Here is a 16,769-nt window from a genome sequence, read left to right on the forward strand (position 1 = left end):
TTGATGTACTTATTCTTTATTCCAATTAGTACATAATATGGAAATCAGAAGCAGCATCTGCCATCTCCATTGTTATGGCTGCTAAATGATCTATTACAATTTGTAAAATTATAGGCATTTCACTCGCAATTTATCCTCAACACTCATTCATTTCTGCAGTTAAATATTTCCAATTACAATCCAAATAAAAATGCACTGTGTACAAATGCATACACCCTATAGTACAAAAGTCAACACACAGAAATTGAAGCTGCACACCCAATTTAAGATAAAGCTTTTTTATACACGTCGAGAGGGCATTTTGTCAAATTCTCCTAAAACTTTAGGTACAACCTCAAATTATCTTTAATTTTTACTCGGTAAAAGTTTAATTTATTTCTGTATTTAAACAGAATTTCACAGCCAATGTTTTTGCATAAGATTGTATTTTGTGTTTTGTCTTTTATTTTCTATAGCTTCATCCTCGCTCTCCCCACTTCTATTAAACAACAGATTTGAATCAATTCTAGTGAGAGGAGTGATTGTTAAATACTTCCCCCCCCCCCCCTTCACTGCAGAGTTGCAAGTCACCAGTTGAGAACATTACTTGTGGAATACAAGAAAGAAGTCATCCAGAAGCTAGCCGTATATTGCAAATAATTGATTGCCAAACCACAATTCCCCTTTAATTCAAATTGCTATGCTGATTAAGGTAATTGTCCCTTAACACTGCAAGAGCCTCTATTTCACCATAGCTATGGTCTATGCCGCTAGCCACAGTATATGAAGCTTCCACACGGGACAAGCACGAGAAATCACCCAATCTCCGCTTGACAGATTTTGGGTAGAAAAGATGCACACTTCCCAATTCATGTTAAAAGATTGATGTCCATATTAGTAAAATTATTTAAAAATAGTTGCAGTGTACAAATGTTTTGACTTTGACATTTATTAAATGGATTACTGTATCTGGTATAAATGGGGAAAAATAACAATGGCAGGAATCTTAAACACAAGAGGTTCAGCAGATGCACACACACAAAATGCTGGAGGAACTCAGCAGGTCAGGCAGCATCGACAGGAGTCATGAAAGGTCTTGGGCTGAAACAATGATTGTTTGTTCCTCTCCATAGATGTTGCCTGACCTGCTGAGTACCTGAGCAGGAATCTGACTTGATAGCGGCGTACAGTGATTTCTCCAGCTGCCACTGATACAGGAACATACAGTGCATGGCAAATATAGTCTCAATTATCAGCTTTACATAAGCACAATATGGGGAACAATTGTACCTACCATGAAGGCAAGGATCTACAAAAGCTATTCCCAGCCTAAAAACTCAGAACAGCTTCTGGTTTATATTCTACACAAGCATCAAGTGAAACCACTCAAGAAATGACTACAAGGCAATTCATCTGCGCAGATACTTATAGGAGTTGAGATTCCAAGCCATTATGCATAATGTTTATTGAGTGCAGCTAATCGAAAAACTATTAACTCGAGCAAGTCATTTCACATGCCGCTCTAGTCTACTTATTCATACAGCAGCTTTATGTCAAATTCATCAATTAAAAATTACATCTGCCCAATACTGCTTCTTACCTAAAAAGTCTGGAAATTTTGGCCAAGATTGAAATCAGATGCCTGCGTCCTATAAAAACACGACATTTTCTATAACCACTTTGGAAGCTCTTGTATTAAGCAACTAACATCCCTATTTGGTTAAAGTACTCGGTTAAGTATTAGAGGGTCTTTTTGATTCACTAGAGCTGAATAGCAAGTTACTTAAGAGGTGCTGGGTAAACTGTTTATCTCAGTCTGTAGAAAGGGCCAAGTGTTCATACAGCAAACTAGGTACCTTTAAATACAAAGGGAGTAACAGATCATTGCTGTATCCAGGAGGAAACTAGCTGTGACTAAATTACCTGTCAGTAATAAATTAAGAAAACAAACTGATAACCATCTCAACTACCATAGTTGGTGAGAATAAATTACATTTTGTAATTAATTTGCTAAATGATGAAATCATTAAATTTGTCTAAGATAACAGTGTGTTTCAATTTATTTCAGTAACCTTCACTTCCAAACAGAATTAAATCTATAACTGTAACCCACTGCATTAAAAATGAACGATATCTAAATGGAAAAGGTCTTCCTTACTTCACATTTACATCTCTCACCTTTTTTGTTGTTGTTTGGCATTTCAAATATTCCTTTTAAGGCTAACTAAGACAAACTATATAATGTTGAATGATGTCATGTAAACACTTTCCTGGCATTTTTTTATTTTTCACTCCATTGAAGGAAAAATACAAGATTTTACAGTCCCAATGCAAATTTTTAAATGAGGTAAATTGAATATAATTTGATTCTGTCGGTTTATTCTCAAACTTGGCTGCAGAAGAAACCAAACTGGTATCTAGTCCAAAAGTCCAATTGCATCTGGGTGCGTGTTGTCACAGGGTTGAGAAGGCGAATTCAGCCTGTTCAGTTAGTAATCTTCTCAATCTCATCAAGGTCATCGGTGTCAAGTTTCTCAATTTTCTTGTCTGGAAGAGAATCATATAGTGGTTACAACACTGAAGATTGCTAATGGCTCCAGCTTAAAGTTTTTATCTATCAATCTATCAGCAACCACTATCTATCATCATCAACCACCTATCACCAAACATCAACCTAACTATTAACTTAAGAGTTACAGCGTGGATCAGGCCTTCCGGCCGCACCCACCAGCCTCCCACCTGCTAAACCTCAGTCTAAGTTCAGGACTATTTACAATGACCAATTAACCGGTTCATCTTCGGATTGTGGGAGGAAACGAGCACCCAGAGGAAACCGACGTGGTCATCGGAAGAACGTACAAACTCTGGAAAGCCCTGAGCTGTAATAATATCATGCTAACTGCTACATTGCTGTGGCATTTCAACAATCTTGTGAAATTCTGTTTACAGTTGATATTTTCAATCATTATTTTGTGCGTGTTCATGAGGAAAGGGTGAGCACTTTCTCAGTCCTTCCCTCCCTGCCAGGACAAGGCAAGGTGAATTAGATGTCAATGTCATAAACTCCAGAGGCTCTGTCAGCACTGGAAATCCAGAGCAACACACACAAAATGCTGGAGGAACTCAGCAGGTCAGGCAGCATCTATGGAGATGAATGAACAATTGACACTTTGAGTCAAGCCCCTCTATCAGGATTCAATGTACAATGGCAATCAGTTCACAAGTTCATCACCCTCTGGCTAAAGAAATTTCTCCTCATCTCTGTTCTAAATAGAGACCTTTGAGGTTGTGTCCTCTGATCCACTACAGGAAGCATCCTCTCTACACCCGTTCTGTCTAAGGCTTTCAATATTTGATAAGCTTCAATGAAATTACATGCCCCCCCATTCCTCTAAACCCCAGTGAATACAGGCTCAGAGCCATCAAATGCTCTGCATACATTAACCCTTTCATTCCTGGGATCATTCTCATACACCTCCGCTGGTCCCTCTCCAATGCCAGCACAACTTTTCTTAGATAAGGGGTCTAAAATTACTTACAATACTCCAACTTGGCAAGACAGGTAAATTGGTTATAGCCCGGCTCTCTGCTTGCTTAATACTGAACATAATCTACTCTGTCAATATACAAAAAAACCCTTCTTTGTATTTAACCATATTACAGAATGTGTTTATAAACAAAAAGTTTCAATTCTGATTTATTCTGCAATCCGCAGAGTGAAGAATTAAAAACAGACCAAAGCTGCAGCCAAAATTCAATGCAGGTAATTAAAATCAATCTTGGGTCATAGATTCATTGTGTCATGTAGTACAGAAAGACCCTTGGGTCCAAATGTTCCATGGTATCTATAGCATCCACACTGCTAGTCCCAGTTGCCCCTGATCAGCCACAAACCAAAACTAACATTCAATAACCAAAAAAGGACACTTCCAAAAGATATGCCTCAAGAAGGCGGCATCCATCATTAAGGACCATCGACACCCAGGACATTTGTAAAACAGGATCATTACAAATAAAAACTTCAGTGACATAATGTGACGTTGACTGGTTTTAAGCTACAAAGTGTTATTCTGGCTTGACAGTCTTGCTATAAAGCCACCTAGCCCAAGTGTTAAGGAGAAAGACTTTGAGTTAATCACAACTTGCCCTTTTCTTCTAACCATAAAACAAGTTCAAAGTAAATTAATTATCACAGGATGTATATTTCACTATATACTACAATGAGATTCATTTTCCTGCAGGCATTCACAGTAGAACAAAGTACAATAAAATCAATTAAAAACTATACACAAAGACTGACAATCAACATGCAAAAGACAAACTGTGCAAATAAAAAGCATAGATTGGAATCTTGATTCCAGTTTGCAAAGGGGAATACTAGCTTTCACTTCATAATTTAATGCACATTTGAAAACTTTCCAGTTCACGTCTATTAGCATTTCTTGTAAAATTTAAATAGCTAAATTTAAATTTAAAATTTACAGTAAATACATCATGCAGATGCGATCTAAATGGTGAATCCAATTTTTGTAAAATATGATTGATATCCCTGTAATAACTGGTGGAGAATTTTAATATAGAACACAGAAAACACGACAGGCTCTTTCACCCACAACTCCTGTGCTGAAATTAAACTAAACCTCTTCTACTTGCATATGATCCACATTGCCCCCAATTCCTGCACTTTCATCAAGCTCAACTTTATTGCCATTCAGCCGTACTTGTGTATACTGCCAAATGAAACAACTTTCATCCGAATCAAGGTACACATAACTCACACACAGCTCAAAGTAATATTACCACAAACAAATTAACAAGTAGTAAGGTGCATTAGCTAAAAAGCACACAAGCTAAAAGATAAACAGTAAAATATTATTCAAACAACAGAAGATCTGCAGATGCTAAAAATCAAAGTGGAAAATGGAAGGAACTCAGCAGGCCAGGCAGAGTGAACAGTCAACTTTTCAGACTGAGACCTTTCATCAGGACTGGAGAAGTCAGAGTAGATAGATAGATAGATACTTTATTCATCCCCATGGGGAAATTCCAACTTTTTTCCAATGTCCCATACACTTGTTGTAGCAAAACTAATTACATACAATACTTAACTCAGTAAAAAAATGATATGCATCTAAATCACTATCTCAAAAGCATTAATAATAGCTTTTAAAAAGTTCTTAAGTCCTGGCGGTAGAATTGTAAAGCCTAATGGCATTGGGGAGTATTGACCACTTCATCCTGTCTGAGGAGCATTGCATCGATAGTAACCTGTCGCTGAAACTGCTTCTCTGTCTCTGGATGGTGCTATGTAGAGGATGTTCAGAGTTTTCCATAATTGACCGTAGCCTACTCAGCGCCCTTCGCTCAGCTACCGATGTTAAACTCTCCAGTACTTTGCCCACGACAGAGCCCGCCTTCCTTACCAGCTTATTAAGACGTGAGGCGTCCCTCTTCTTAATGCTTCCTCCCCAACACGCCACCACAAAGAAGAGGGCGCTCTCCACAACTGACCTATAGAACATCTTCAGCATCTCACCACAGACATTGAATGACGCCAACCTTCTTAGGAAGTACAGTCGCCTCTGTGCCTTCCTGCACAAGGCATCTGTGTTGGCAGTCCAGTCTAGCTTCTCGTCTAACTGTACTCCCAGATACTTGTAGGTCTTAACCTGCTCCACACATTCTCCATTAATGATCACTGGCTCCATATGAGGCCTAGATCTCCTAAAGTCCACCACCATCTCCTTGGTCTTGGTGATATTGAGACGCAGGTAGTTTGAGTTGCACCATATCACAAAGTCCTGTATCAGTTTCCTATACTCCTCCTCCTGTCCATTCCTGACACACCCCACTATGGCCGTGTCATCAGCGAAGTTCTGCACATGGCAGAACTCCGAGTTATATTGAAAGTCTGATGTGTACAGGGTGAACAGGACCGGAGAGAGTACGGTTCCCTGCGGCGCCCCTGTGCTGCTGACCACCGTGTCAGACCTACAGTCTCCCAACCGCACATACTGAGGTCTATCTGTCAAGTAGTCCACTATCCAATCCACCATGTGAGAGTCTACTCCCATCTCCGTTAGTTTGTGCCTTAAGATCTTGGGCTGGATGGTGTTAAAGGCACTAGAGAAGTCAAGGAATGTAATCCTCACAGCACAACTGACCCCCTCTAGGTGAGAGAGTGATTTGTGCAGCAAATACGTGATAGCATCCTCCACTCCCACCTTCTCCTTATACGCAAACTGAAGAGGATCCTGGGCGTGCTTGGTTTGTGGCCTCAGATTCTGTATTATCAGCCGCTCCATGGTCTTCATCACGTGCGACGTCAAGGCAACAGGTCTGAAGTCATTCAACTCCTTTGGTTGTGGTTTCTTCGGTACCGGGACAATACAGGATGTTTTCCACTGTCTGGGTACTCTTCTCTGCTCCAGGCTCATGTTGAAGATGCGCTGTAGTGGTTCTCCCAGCTCAGTCGCACAGGCCCTCAGTAATCGTGGGGAAACTCCATCCGGTCCAGCCGCCTTGCTGGTACAGATCTTCCTCAGTTGACCTTCCACCTGTGCAGCCGTAATCCTGGGCGTGGGCAAGGTCTCCTGTGAGTGGCTATTTTCCTGTGAGGGAAGTAAGCCTGGTGTGGATTCCTGCGGTGAGGATGAGATTGAGCTGTCGAACCTGTTGAAGAAGTTGTTCAGTTGGTTCGCTTTCTCCACATCTCCACTTATGTTCGCCCCCCGCTTTGCACCGCATCCGGTGATGATCTTCATCCCATCCCACACCTCCTTCATGCTTTTTTTCTGCAGCTTTTGTTCTAGCTTCCTCCTATACTGCTCCTTTGCCCCCCTTATCTGTACTCTGAGTTCCTTCTGAACTCTTTTAAGCTCCAACCGATCACCATCTTTAAAGGCCCTCTTCTTCTGGTTTAGGAGGCCTTTGATGTGACTAGTGATCCAGGGCTTATTATTGGGATAGCAGCGAACAGTTCTAACCGGGACAACTGCATCCACACAAAAGTTAATATAGTCCGTTGTGCATTCAGTGACCTCCTCAACGCCCCCACAGAGCCCCCCTTGCAGTACATCCCAGTTAGTAGTACCGAAGCAGTCTCTCAGGGCCTGTTCAGCTTCAGGAGTCCACTTCCTAAAAGAGCGTGTGGTAGTGGGATGCCTCATCACAATTGATTTATATCTGGGCTGTAACAAAACCAGGTTGTGATCAGCTTTCCCCAATGAAGGCAGTGGGGATGCACTATATGCCTCCTCTACGTTTGCATACAGTAGGTCAATAGTCCTATTACCCCTGGTGTAGCAATCCACGTACTGGGAGAAAGCAGGTAGTGTCTTGTCCAAAGTCACACGGTTGAAGTCCCCTGTAATTACCACCAGTGCCTCAGGGTGCTGTGTCTGAAGCCTAGCAACAGCGGAGCTGATGACGTCACACGCTACCGTTGCGTCGGCATGCGGCGGGACATACACATTCACCACAATGACGTTTGCGAATTCTCGAGGCAGGTAATATGGCCTCATACTTACGGCGATCAGCTCAATATCTCTTTCACAAACGGAGATCTTTGTACTCACATGCCCAGGGTTACACCATCTTACGTTAATGTAGACAGCGAGTCCCCCTCCTTTCTTCTTCCCACACTTTTTGGCATCTCTGTCAAATCTTACCGTAGTAAAACCAGGTAATTCTACATTTACAGAAGGTGGAGGAATCTGATAGGTGAGGACAGAAGGCCATGGAAGAAAGGAATGAGGGACGAGCACCGGGGGAAGTGATGGCAGGTACGGAGATAAGGTGAGAGAGGGATCTAGGACTAGGAAATGATGGGAGGAGGGCAATTACCAGAAGTTCAAGAAATCAATGTTCATGCCATCAGGTTGGAGGCTACCCAGAAGGAAAAGGTATAATGCTACTGGTGCTTCCTACCTGATGAGACCTGAGTGATGGCAGGGAGTTCAGTAGCATCATGGCATTGGGTAAGAAACTGTTTCCCAATCCTAGCAGTTCTTGTCCTAAATCTGCGGTATCTCCTGCCTGATGGTTGGGGGGGGTTCAAGGAGATTGTTGGACAGATGGGAGGGATCATTGATGATGCTGAGGGCCCTGCGTGCGTTGTCCTCCTGATGGGCAGAAGAGAGTTTTCCTCGCAATCATTTGTAGGGTACTACGGTCAGACATGTGTCTAATAGCCTGTTAAATGCCAACATTACACCTGCTTCCACCATTATCCCTGGTAGCATGTTCAGCCACTTGTTACTCTATAAAAATACTTGTTCCGCACATCACTAAACTTTTCCCCCCTCACCTTAAGTGCATCTCTTCAGGTACTTGCCATTTCAAACTTGAAAAAAGTAAGATTCGGACGGTCTACCTTCCACACAATCAAGAAGTTAACCAATACCTTTCTGAGGAGGCTGAAGAGAACCGGACTATGCACACCTGCATTCACATCCTTCTACAGATGCGCAGTAGAGAACATCCCAACAAATTGCCCATCATTTCACTGGCACCAGCCTACCTGACGTCAAAGACATACATATAGGCAGAAAGGTGCTGGAAAAAGGCCAGTACATTGTGAATAATCCAGCCACCTGCTCATGGACTGCCTGTCCCACTCCCATCAGAGAAGAGGCTACACAGCATCCATGCTGGACCACCAGACTCAAAAACTTACTTTCCCAAGCAGTAAGGCTGATCAACACCTCCACCCACTAACTCCCCACTCTGCACCAGCCTCATCACCAGTGCTTTACCATTTCCTGCCTGTCACCTTATGTCACCTTAGCTTCACTTTATGGCATACCGTGCAGTGCAAAAGTCTTAAGACACATATACACAGCTAGTGTCTCAGATCTTTGCACAGTACAGCATTTGTCAATACGGAGCGGAGAGCAAGTTTGTGTAAATCTGGCAGGAACAAAGTATGTTGGGAATGCTGAGGGTAGGGTGTGGGACAGGTGGCAGAGGAGTGCCGGGGCAGGGAGTGGTGCAGATACCTATGTCTGCCTGCTTATATGTATATATATTTGATGTACAGACACTCCTGTCCTAGCATCACTTTATGGACATATATGCATAGAAGCTATTTAGGTACTTACAGTATATTTACTGTGTGCTTTTTTTTATTATTGTGTTCCTTATCTTACTGTGCTTTTCTAGTGCTGCATCGGATCCAAAGTAACAGTTACTTTGTTCTCCTTTACACTTGTGTTCAGGAAATGATATTAATCCATCTTGAACCTTACACTCTATGCCGTGACTAACGAAGGCAAGCATTGTTTACTGAAAAGATGACTAGGAGACGTACTGAAATGTTCCTGGATCCTGTTCAGGATGTTCATGCTGTATTTACTATCCACCATATTGATAGCCAAGCCACGTTTGCCGAAACGGCCTGTCCGTCCAATCCGGTGAAGGTACGTCTCGCAGTCTGGGTTCCCGTCCTTATCCACTGGGAGATCAAAGTTGATGACGACAGAGACCTGCTCAACATCAATACCTGGTGTGAAATTGGGTGGGGGGGGGGGGGGGAGAGGAGTAAACAGAATAGTTAACAATTTCATAATCAGAGATTGACTGAAATATTTTATAAAATGTAAGCAAAGTTTTCTTTATTTTATTTATTGAGATAGAGAGCAGAATAGACTCTTATGACAACTAAGCTGCAGTGCGCCCCAAAGATGATGGTGGCAGTGCAGGAGAAACAAAGCCCTCCTGTTCAGTTCTGTCCCCTCATTATGAGGAGGACGTGGGAGCTTTAAGGAGGGTGCAGAGATTTACCAGGGTGCTGTCTGGATAGACAGCATGTCTTATGAGGATAGGCTGAGCGAGCCAGGGCTTTTGCCTTTTGAGCAGAGGAACAGGAGAGGTAACTTGTTATAGATGATACGAGACATTAATGGAGTGGACAGCCAGAGACCTTTTCCTAGAACAGAAATGGCTAATACAAGAGGGGATCATTTTAAGGTGACTTGAGTTTAGTATAAGAGGGATGTCAGTGGTAGGTCTTTTATATAGAGAGTGATGGGTGTGTTGAACACCCTGACAGGAGTGGTGGTAGAGGCAGATACATTAGAGGCACTTAGGAAACTCTTAGATAAGCACAACAAAAACTTGAGGGCTGTGTGGGAGGGAAGGATTAGATTGGTCATCAAGAGGGTTAAAAAGTTGTTGCAACATAGTGGGCCGAAGGCTTTGTGTTCTAAACATTTGCTGAGAACTCACACAGAAGCTGTTGGTATGTGTGCAGAGTCCTGCTGTGTTTAGGGACACTGTGAGAGATAAGAGAATCCGAGGATTCAAAGGCAGATCTTATAGTTCTGAGACCCACTCTGCCTTGTAATTGCAGGAGGCGCATGCTTGTGGCTGACATAGGTGTTGGTGGTGTTGATAATGAGGAAAGTTGTCTACAGCCACAACAAAGTATAGATCAGATGGAAGCTGGGCAGCACAGTAGTGTATTGGTTAGCACAATGCTTTACAGTATCAGTGACCCAGGTTCTCTCCCCATGACCGCGTGGGTTTCCTCCAACAGTCCAAAGACGTACCAGTTGGTGGGTTAATTGGTCATTGTAAACTGTCCCCTGATTAGGCTGGGGTTAAACTGGGGGCTGCTGTGCAGTGCGGTTTGTTAGGCTGGAAGGGCCTGTTCCGTGCTGTATCTATAAAGATCGTAAGACATAGGAGCAGAATTAGGCCATTCAGTCCATATACTGTGCTCTGCCATTCCATCACAGCTGATTTATTCTCTCTCAACCCCTTTTTCCCGTAATCCTCTGACACCCTGACTAATCCACAAACCCACCAACCTCCACTTTAAATATACCCAATGACTTGGTTTCCACTATGAATTCCATAGATTCATCACCCTCTGGCTAACAAAATTCCACTTAATCTCTGTTAAATCGATGGCTCTCGCTAGACTGCCCCCACCATAGGAAATATCCTCTCCACAGCCACTGTATCTGTGGAATTCACTGGCACAAACAGCTGTGGAGGCCAAGTCATTGGGTATATTTAAAGCAGAGGTTAATAAGTTATTGGTCAGTCAGGATGTCAAAGGTTACGAGGAGAAGGCAGGAGAATGGGACTGAGAAGGCCAATAAATCAGCCATGATGGAATGGCAGAGCAGACCTAACAGGCCAAACAGCCGATTTGTGCTCCTATGTCTTATGGTCTACCTAGGCTTTGGGCTGTACATTCTGAAGCTTCGGCAGACAGAATTTACTCCACAAGTGCAAAGTGATGAAATATGGCAACTCAAATAAGCAGATGTACGGGGGCAGGTATGAACCAGAAATTTGTACTAAAATCCCACAGCACACCACAGCTTGCCGGGATGGGTTCGGCGTGTTACCTCGTGCACAGACGTTCGTTGTGACCAGGACTTTCTCTTTGCCATCGCGGAAGCGCTGGATCACAGCAGCTCGTTGTTCCACCATCATCTCGCCACTCAGCAGCGCCACCTGGTGCCCTTCCTTGGACAGCTCTGCTGCCAGCCAGCCGGCCGTCCTGCGAGTCTGCAGGTCAAACAGCAGATCAGAGAGCTCAGGAAACGTGCAATTATCAACTAACAAAGAAATGCTGATGGCTTTCACTAAAATGTCTCTGCAGGGACAAGATTGGCAATGCCTAGTTGCTTAGAGAGAGGAGAAAGTGACCGAGGTTCTGGCAACTCCACCAATGAGCAGGATTTAATGCAGAATTTAAAGACAGGCCCTTCAGATCATCACGTCTGTGTCGAACGTGATGCTAAATTAATCCCTTCAGCTTGCAGCTGGTCCATATCCCTCCATTTCCTATACAATCACGTGTCTGTCTAACAGCCTTTATAAACACCATGCTTCTATCTGCTTCCGGCACATTCCAGGCACCCCCAACTCTCTGTGCAAAATATATGCCCCACACATCTCCCATAAACTTCTCCCTTCTCAAATTAAATGCATGTCTGCTGGTATCTGGCATTTCTACCTTAACAAAAAAAATTCTGCCTACCCTGTCTTTGCCCCGCAACTTCTATCAGGACTCCCCTCGGCCTTGATGCTCCAGAGAAAATAACACAAGTTTATCCAGCCTGTCCTTATGGTTCATCCCCTCTAATTCAGGCAGCATCCTAAAGCCTCTACTCACTTCCTGCAATGGGGCACAGTACTCCAATTTAGCATTTACTCACATGGCAAAAGATCATGGCCTGGGCGATGGTTATTGCTCCATAGATATTACACAGAGCCTGGTATTTCTCTTCCTTGCTGTTACACATGACATAATACTGTTTAATTGTATCCAAGGTCTCTTCCTCTCGCTTCAACGCGATGATATTAGGATCAGGAACGACCTTCTGGGCAAACTTCCATACGGAATCTTCAAAGGTAGCCGAGAACAGCAGCATCTGACAATTTGCAGGCAGCGTCCTGTGAGTGGAAGACGAGGAGTTACTGATCCAGCTAAGAACATCCCTTCTCTATTTGCATCTGTCACATGTGACATGTTCAGTCTGGATCAGGGATCTCGACTTGAAACATTGTCTGGCCATCTCCATCCACAGATGCTGTCTGACACACTGAGTTCCTCCAGCGTTTTCTAACTATGGGCAGCATCTGCAGTCTCAAGTGTTTTTTTGTATTTGCACAGCAGGTTGCTTTTTGTCCATTGGTTGTATGTCTGTCTTGTAGAGTCAAGGGTCATGGAAAAGTACAGCACAGAAACCAGCTCTTCAGCCCATCTAACCCATGCTGAACCATTTAAACTGCCTTCTCCCAGCAGCCTGCACCAGGACCCTATCCCTCCATATCCCTAACATCCAGGTACCCATCCAAACTTATATTAAATGTTGAAATCACCGGCAGCTTGTTCCACATTCTCATGAACCTGAGTGAAAAGTTCCTCCTCATGTTCCCCTTAAACTTTCCACCCTTCACCCTTAACCCATGACCTCTGGTTTTCTATCGTGATTTGGTCCCATCCAACCTCAGTGGAAAAAACTTGCTTGCATTTACCCATCTAGACACGTCATGATTTTGTGTAAGTCTATCAGTCTCCTCTCAATCTTCTGCATTCCAAGGAATAAAGTCCTAATGTATTAATCAAGTCCCAGCAATGTACTTGCAAATTTTCTAATGTATGAAGGCCAATGTGTCAAAATCTCAATAGATTCTGCAGATGTTGGAAATCAGTAGGTCAGGCAGCACATATGGAGGGCAATAAGGTGACTGAGGCAATTTAAATCCTGTTTCAATGATAATAATTCTGCAACGTAAACTATTTTTTTGCCCCTGATATGAGCTTATTTAGAGAGGTCATGCATATAGTCCCTGTGAGCAAGTATTCAAAACTCAGATTCAGAAGTGAGTGTCTTATGAGCGAGCTAGTGCTTTTCTCTTTGGAGAGGAGGAGGATGAAAGGTAATTTCATAAAGGACATAGACTGAATAAATAGTCATAGTTTTTCCCAGGACAGAAAGGCCTAATACAAGGGGACATAATTTTAAGGTCTTTGGAGGAAAGAATAGTAGGGATGTCAGAGGTAGGTTTTCTCCATAGAGAGGGGAGAGTGCATGGAACATACTTCCCAGGGTGGTTGTAGAGGCAGATAGGCACACTAATGATAGAAAAATGGAGGATTATGTTTGAGGGAAGGGTTAGATTGATTTTGGAGTAGGTTAAAGGGTTGGAACAACATCGCAGGCCGATGGGCTGTGCTGTACTACTCTATGTTCAAGGCCGCTAAAGCAATGCAGTGCACAGTGGAAAGCCCATCTATTTCAAGGTTCGACGTGTTGTACATTCAGAGATGCTCTTCTGCACACCACTGTTGTAACGTGTGGTTATTTGAGTTACTGTCACCTTCCTGTCAGCTTGTGCCAGTCTGGCCATTCTCCTCTGACCTCTCTCATTAACAAGGTGCTTTCACCTACAGAACTGGATGTTTTTTGTTTTTGCACCATTCTCTGTAAACACTAGAGACTGTTGTGAGTAAAAATCCCAGGTGATCAGCAGTTTCTGAAATACGCAAACCACCCCATCTGGTACCAACAATCGTTCCATGGTTAAAGTCACTTATATCGCACTTCTTCCCCATTCTCAAACATGAGAAAATCTGAAGATGCTGGAAACCCAAAGCAATCACACAAAATGCTGGCGGAACTCAGGCAGCGTCTATGGAAAGCAGTGAACAGTTGACATTTCAGGCACTGACCTTCATCAGGACTGGGAAGAAACACAAGAAGGTGGGGTGAGGGGAGGAAGTAGTAAAAGGGGACGGTGGTAAGTGTAACCGGGAGAGCAGCAAGGGGTGTAGTAAAGGGCTGCGAAGTTGACTGGCAAAAAAGGTAAATGGCTGGAGAAGGGGGAATCTGATAGGAGACGGAGCGGGCAGAAGACCATGGAAGAAAAGGATGAGGGAGGAGCACCAGAGGGAGATGATTCCCCATTCTGACCTTTGGTCTCAACAACTGAAAGCCTTGACCACGTCTGCATGCTTTTATGCATTGAGCTGCTGCCATGTAACTGGCTGATTAGATATTTGCATTAATGAGCAGGTGTATAGGTGCAACTAATAAGGTGGCCACTGAGTGTATTTTGGATCACAGAATACTACAGCACAGTACAGGCCTTTTAACCCACAATGACCTTTAACCTACTCTAAGGTCACTCTGAACTTCCCTCCTGCATAGCACTCCATATTTCTATCTAAGTGTCTCTTAATGTCCCTAATGTATCTGCCTTTACCATCACCCCTGGCAGGGCATTCCTCACACCCAGCACTCTGTGGAAAAAGAACTTACTCTGACATCCCCCCTATACTTTGCTCCAAATACCTTAATGGTATTGGGGGGGGGGGGGGGGCGTGGTGGAGATATGTCTCTATCAAAGGAGGTGTACAGCACTCCTTCCCTCCGCTAGCCAGCAGGTCACCCTTGGGCAAAGTGCAACACATGATCAGGGCCATGTGGAGCCATGGTGGATAGTCGTATGAGCAGCCGGTTATGTGACAACTGATGCCAGGCAGACAGTCCCTGAAGCATATTGATAATGGCTGGTGTCCCCTGTCTTGTAAAGACACTGCCCAGAAGGCAGCAATGGCAAACCACTTACAGAGAAAAATTTACCAAGAACAATCATTGTCAAAGACCATGATCGACCACATCATACGATATGGCACATAATGATCGTGATGGAATAAGTTAGTCCATTCCTGGGAAAAGTCACTGGCTGTCCATTCCATCTATAGCTCTTATTTAGAGAGCCAAGGACATTTCAATGGAGTTTGCAAAACAGGAGCCCCAGTGAGTTTCAAGGAAGTACGGGAAATATTAGCTTGTCAGTCAGATACCAAACTATCAGGATTTCCATGGTAGGGTAGCTGTTAGAGCAACACTATTACAGCTCGGGGCACCGGAATTCAATTTCAACGTTATTTCTAAGATTTCTGTGCGTTCTCTCTGAGTGATGAGTGAGTTTTCTCCACGGTGCTCCAGTTTCCCCATTCAGTCTAAAGATGTACCAGTTAGTAGGTTAATCAGTCACTGTAAATTGCCCTGTGATGAAGCTAGAGTTAAATTGGGGGTTGTTGGGTGGTGTGGCTTGAAGAGGCAGAGGTCCTATTGCTTGTGTATCTCTAAATGAAATAAATACATAAACAGCACAGGGCATTATTAAAATGTTACGGAATCTAATGCTTGTTTTTCTGGAACACAGTTCAGTAATGAGTGAACCTACTTCTGAATTCGAATGCTCTGGTCCTGGTGTCCTTGAGTAGCAATCATGACATCAGCTTCATCCAAGACAAAAACTTTTATTTTCTTGGTATCTATGAACTTCAGCTTTATGCACCAGTCCATGACGGTCCCAGGTGTTCCTATAACAATTTGTTCCGGAATCTTCTGGCCTTTCTCAACTAGAAACACAAAATGTATTCAATACCAAACCTAATGCATGTAAATTCATAAAGGAACAATTGTTCATGTTCTTAACAATTTATATTTGGACAGTAACACATTTATCAAATCATACTCATCATTATGTGCCGTATCGTATGATGTGGCCGATCATGGTCTTTGACCATGATTGTTTTTGGCAAATTTTTCTACAGAAGTGGTTTGCCATTGCCACCTTCTGGGCAGTGTCTTCACAAGACGGGTGACCCCAGCCATTGTCAATACTCTTCAGAGGTTGTTTGCCTGGCATCAGTGGTTGCATAACCAGGGCTTGTGATATGCACCAGCTGCTCCCACGGCTCAGGTGACCTTGATCGGGGGGCTAAGCAGGTGCTACACCTTGCCCAAGGGTGACCCACAGGCTAGCGGAGGAAGGAGCGCTGTATCCCTCCTTTGTAGAAACATATCTTCACCCCGCCACCCTAAAACTATATTGCGTCTGCCGTTCAGAAGGAAACCTTAACACTTCTCAGGAATTTAAATACTTATAACACATTTATTTTCAATCTCTTGGCCTGAAATACTATAGAACTGTACAGCTTAAGCAAATAGGGAGATACCGTAGTGTTAAGTTAGCACAGTCAGACTACACCTGGAGTAGCGCAAGGTATTGTTGTCCTTCTTTGGGGAAGGCTATATCTGCCTTGTATATGATCCAGGAAACTTTTAGTGGTTTGCCCTATGTGGTTTAGTGGTTTCTTCAGTAAAACTTGTACTCTAGTGGTTTAGTCCATAAGTCATAGGAGCAGAATTAGGCCATTCAGCCCATCAAGTCTGCTCTGCCATTCCATCATATTTTACCATTCAACCCCATTCTCCTCCCTGTAACCTGACACTCTTACTAATCGAGAA

At 43.4% G+C, this 16,769-nt stretch overlaps 1 protein-coding gene across 2 annotated transcripts in view; it reads right to left on the reverse strand.

Annotated features, from left to right (window-relative positions):
* ddx19a (DEAD-box helicase 19a) overlaps nt 1-16,769 on the reverse strand; it is a 46,565-nt gene continuing 29,796 nt past the window's right edge. For both annotated transcript variants that reach the window (XM_073032336.1, XM_073032335.1), the window contains exons 8-12: nt 15,700-15,877; nt 12,156-12,393; nt 11,340-11,502; nt 9,290-9,481; nt 1-2,526 (exon numbers count right to left, since the gene is read on the reverse strand). In XM_073032336.1, the coding sequence (XP_072888437.1) occupies nt 2,465-2,526; nt 9,290-9,481; nt 11,340-11,502; nt 12,156-12,393; nt 15,700-15,877 (833 nt within the window). In that variant the 3' untranslated portion in view covers nt 1-2,464. The remainder of the gene's footprint in view (nt 2,527-9,289; nt 9,482-11,339; nt 11,503-12,155; nt 12,394-15,699; nt 15,878-16,769) is intronic.

The sequence above is a fragment of the Hemitrygon akajei genome, chromosome 29, assembly GCF_048418815.1.
Source record: "Hemitrygon akajei chromosome 29, sHemAka1.3, whole genome shotgun sequence".
Classification (NCBI taxonomy): Eukaryota; Metazoa; Chordata; class Chondrichthyes; order Myliobatiformes; family Dasyatidae; genus Hemitrygon; species Hemitrygon akajei.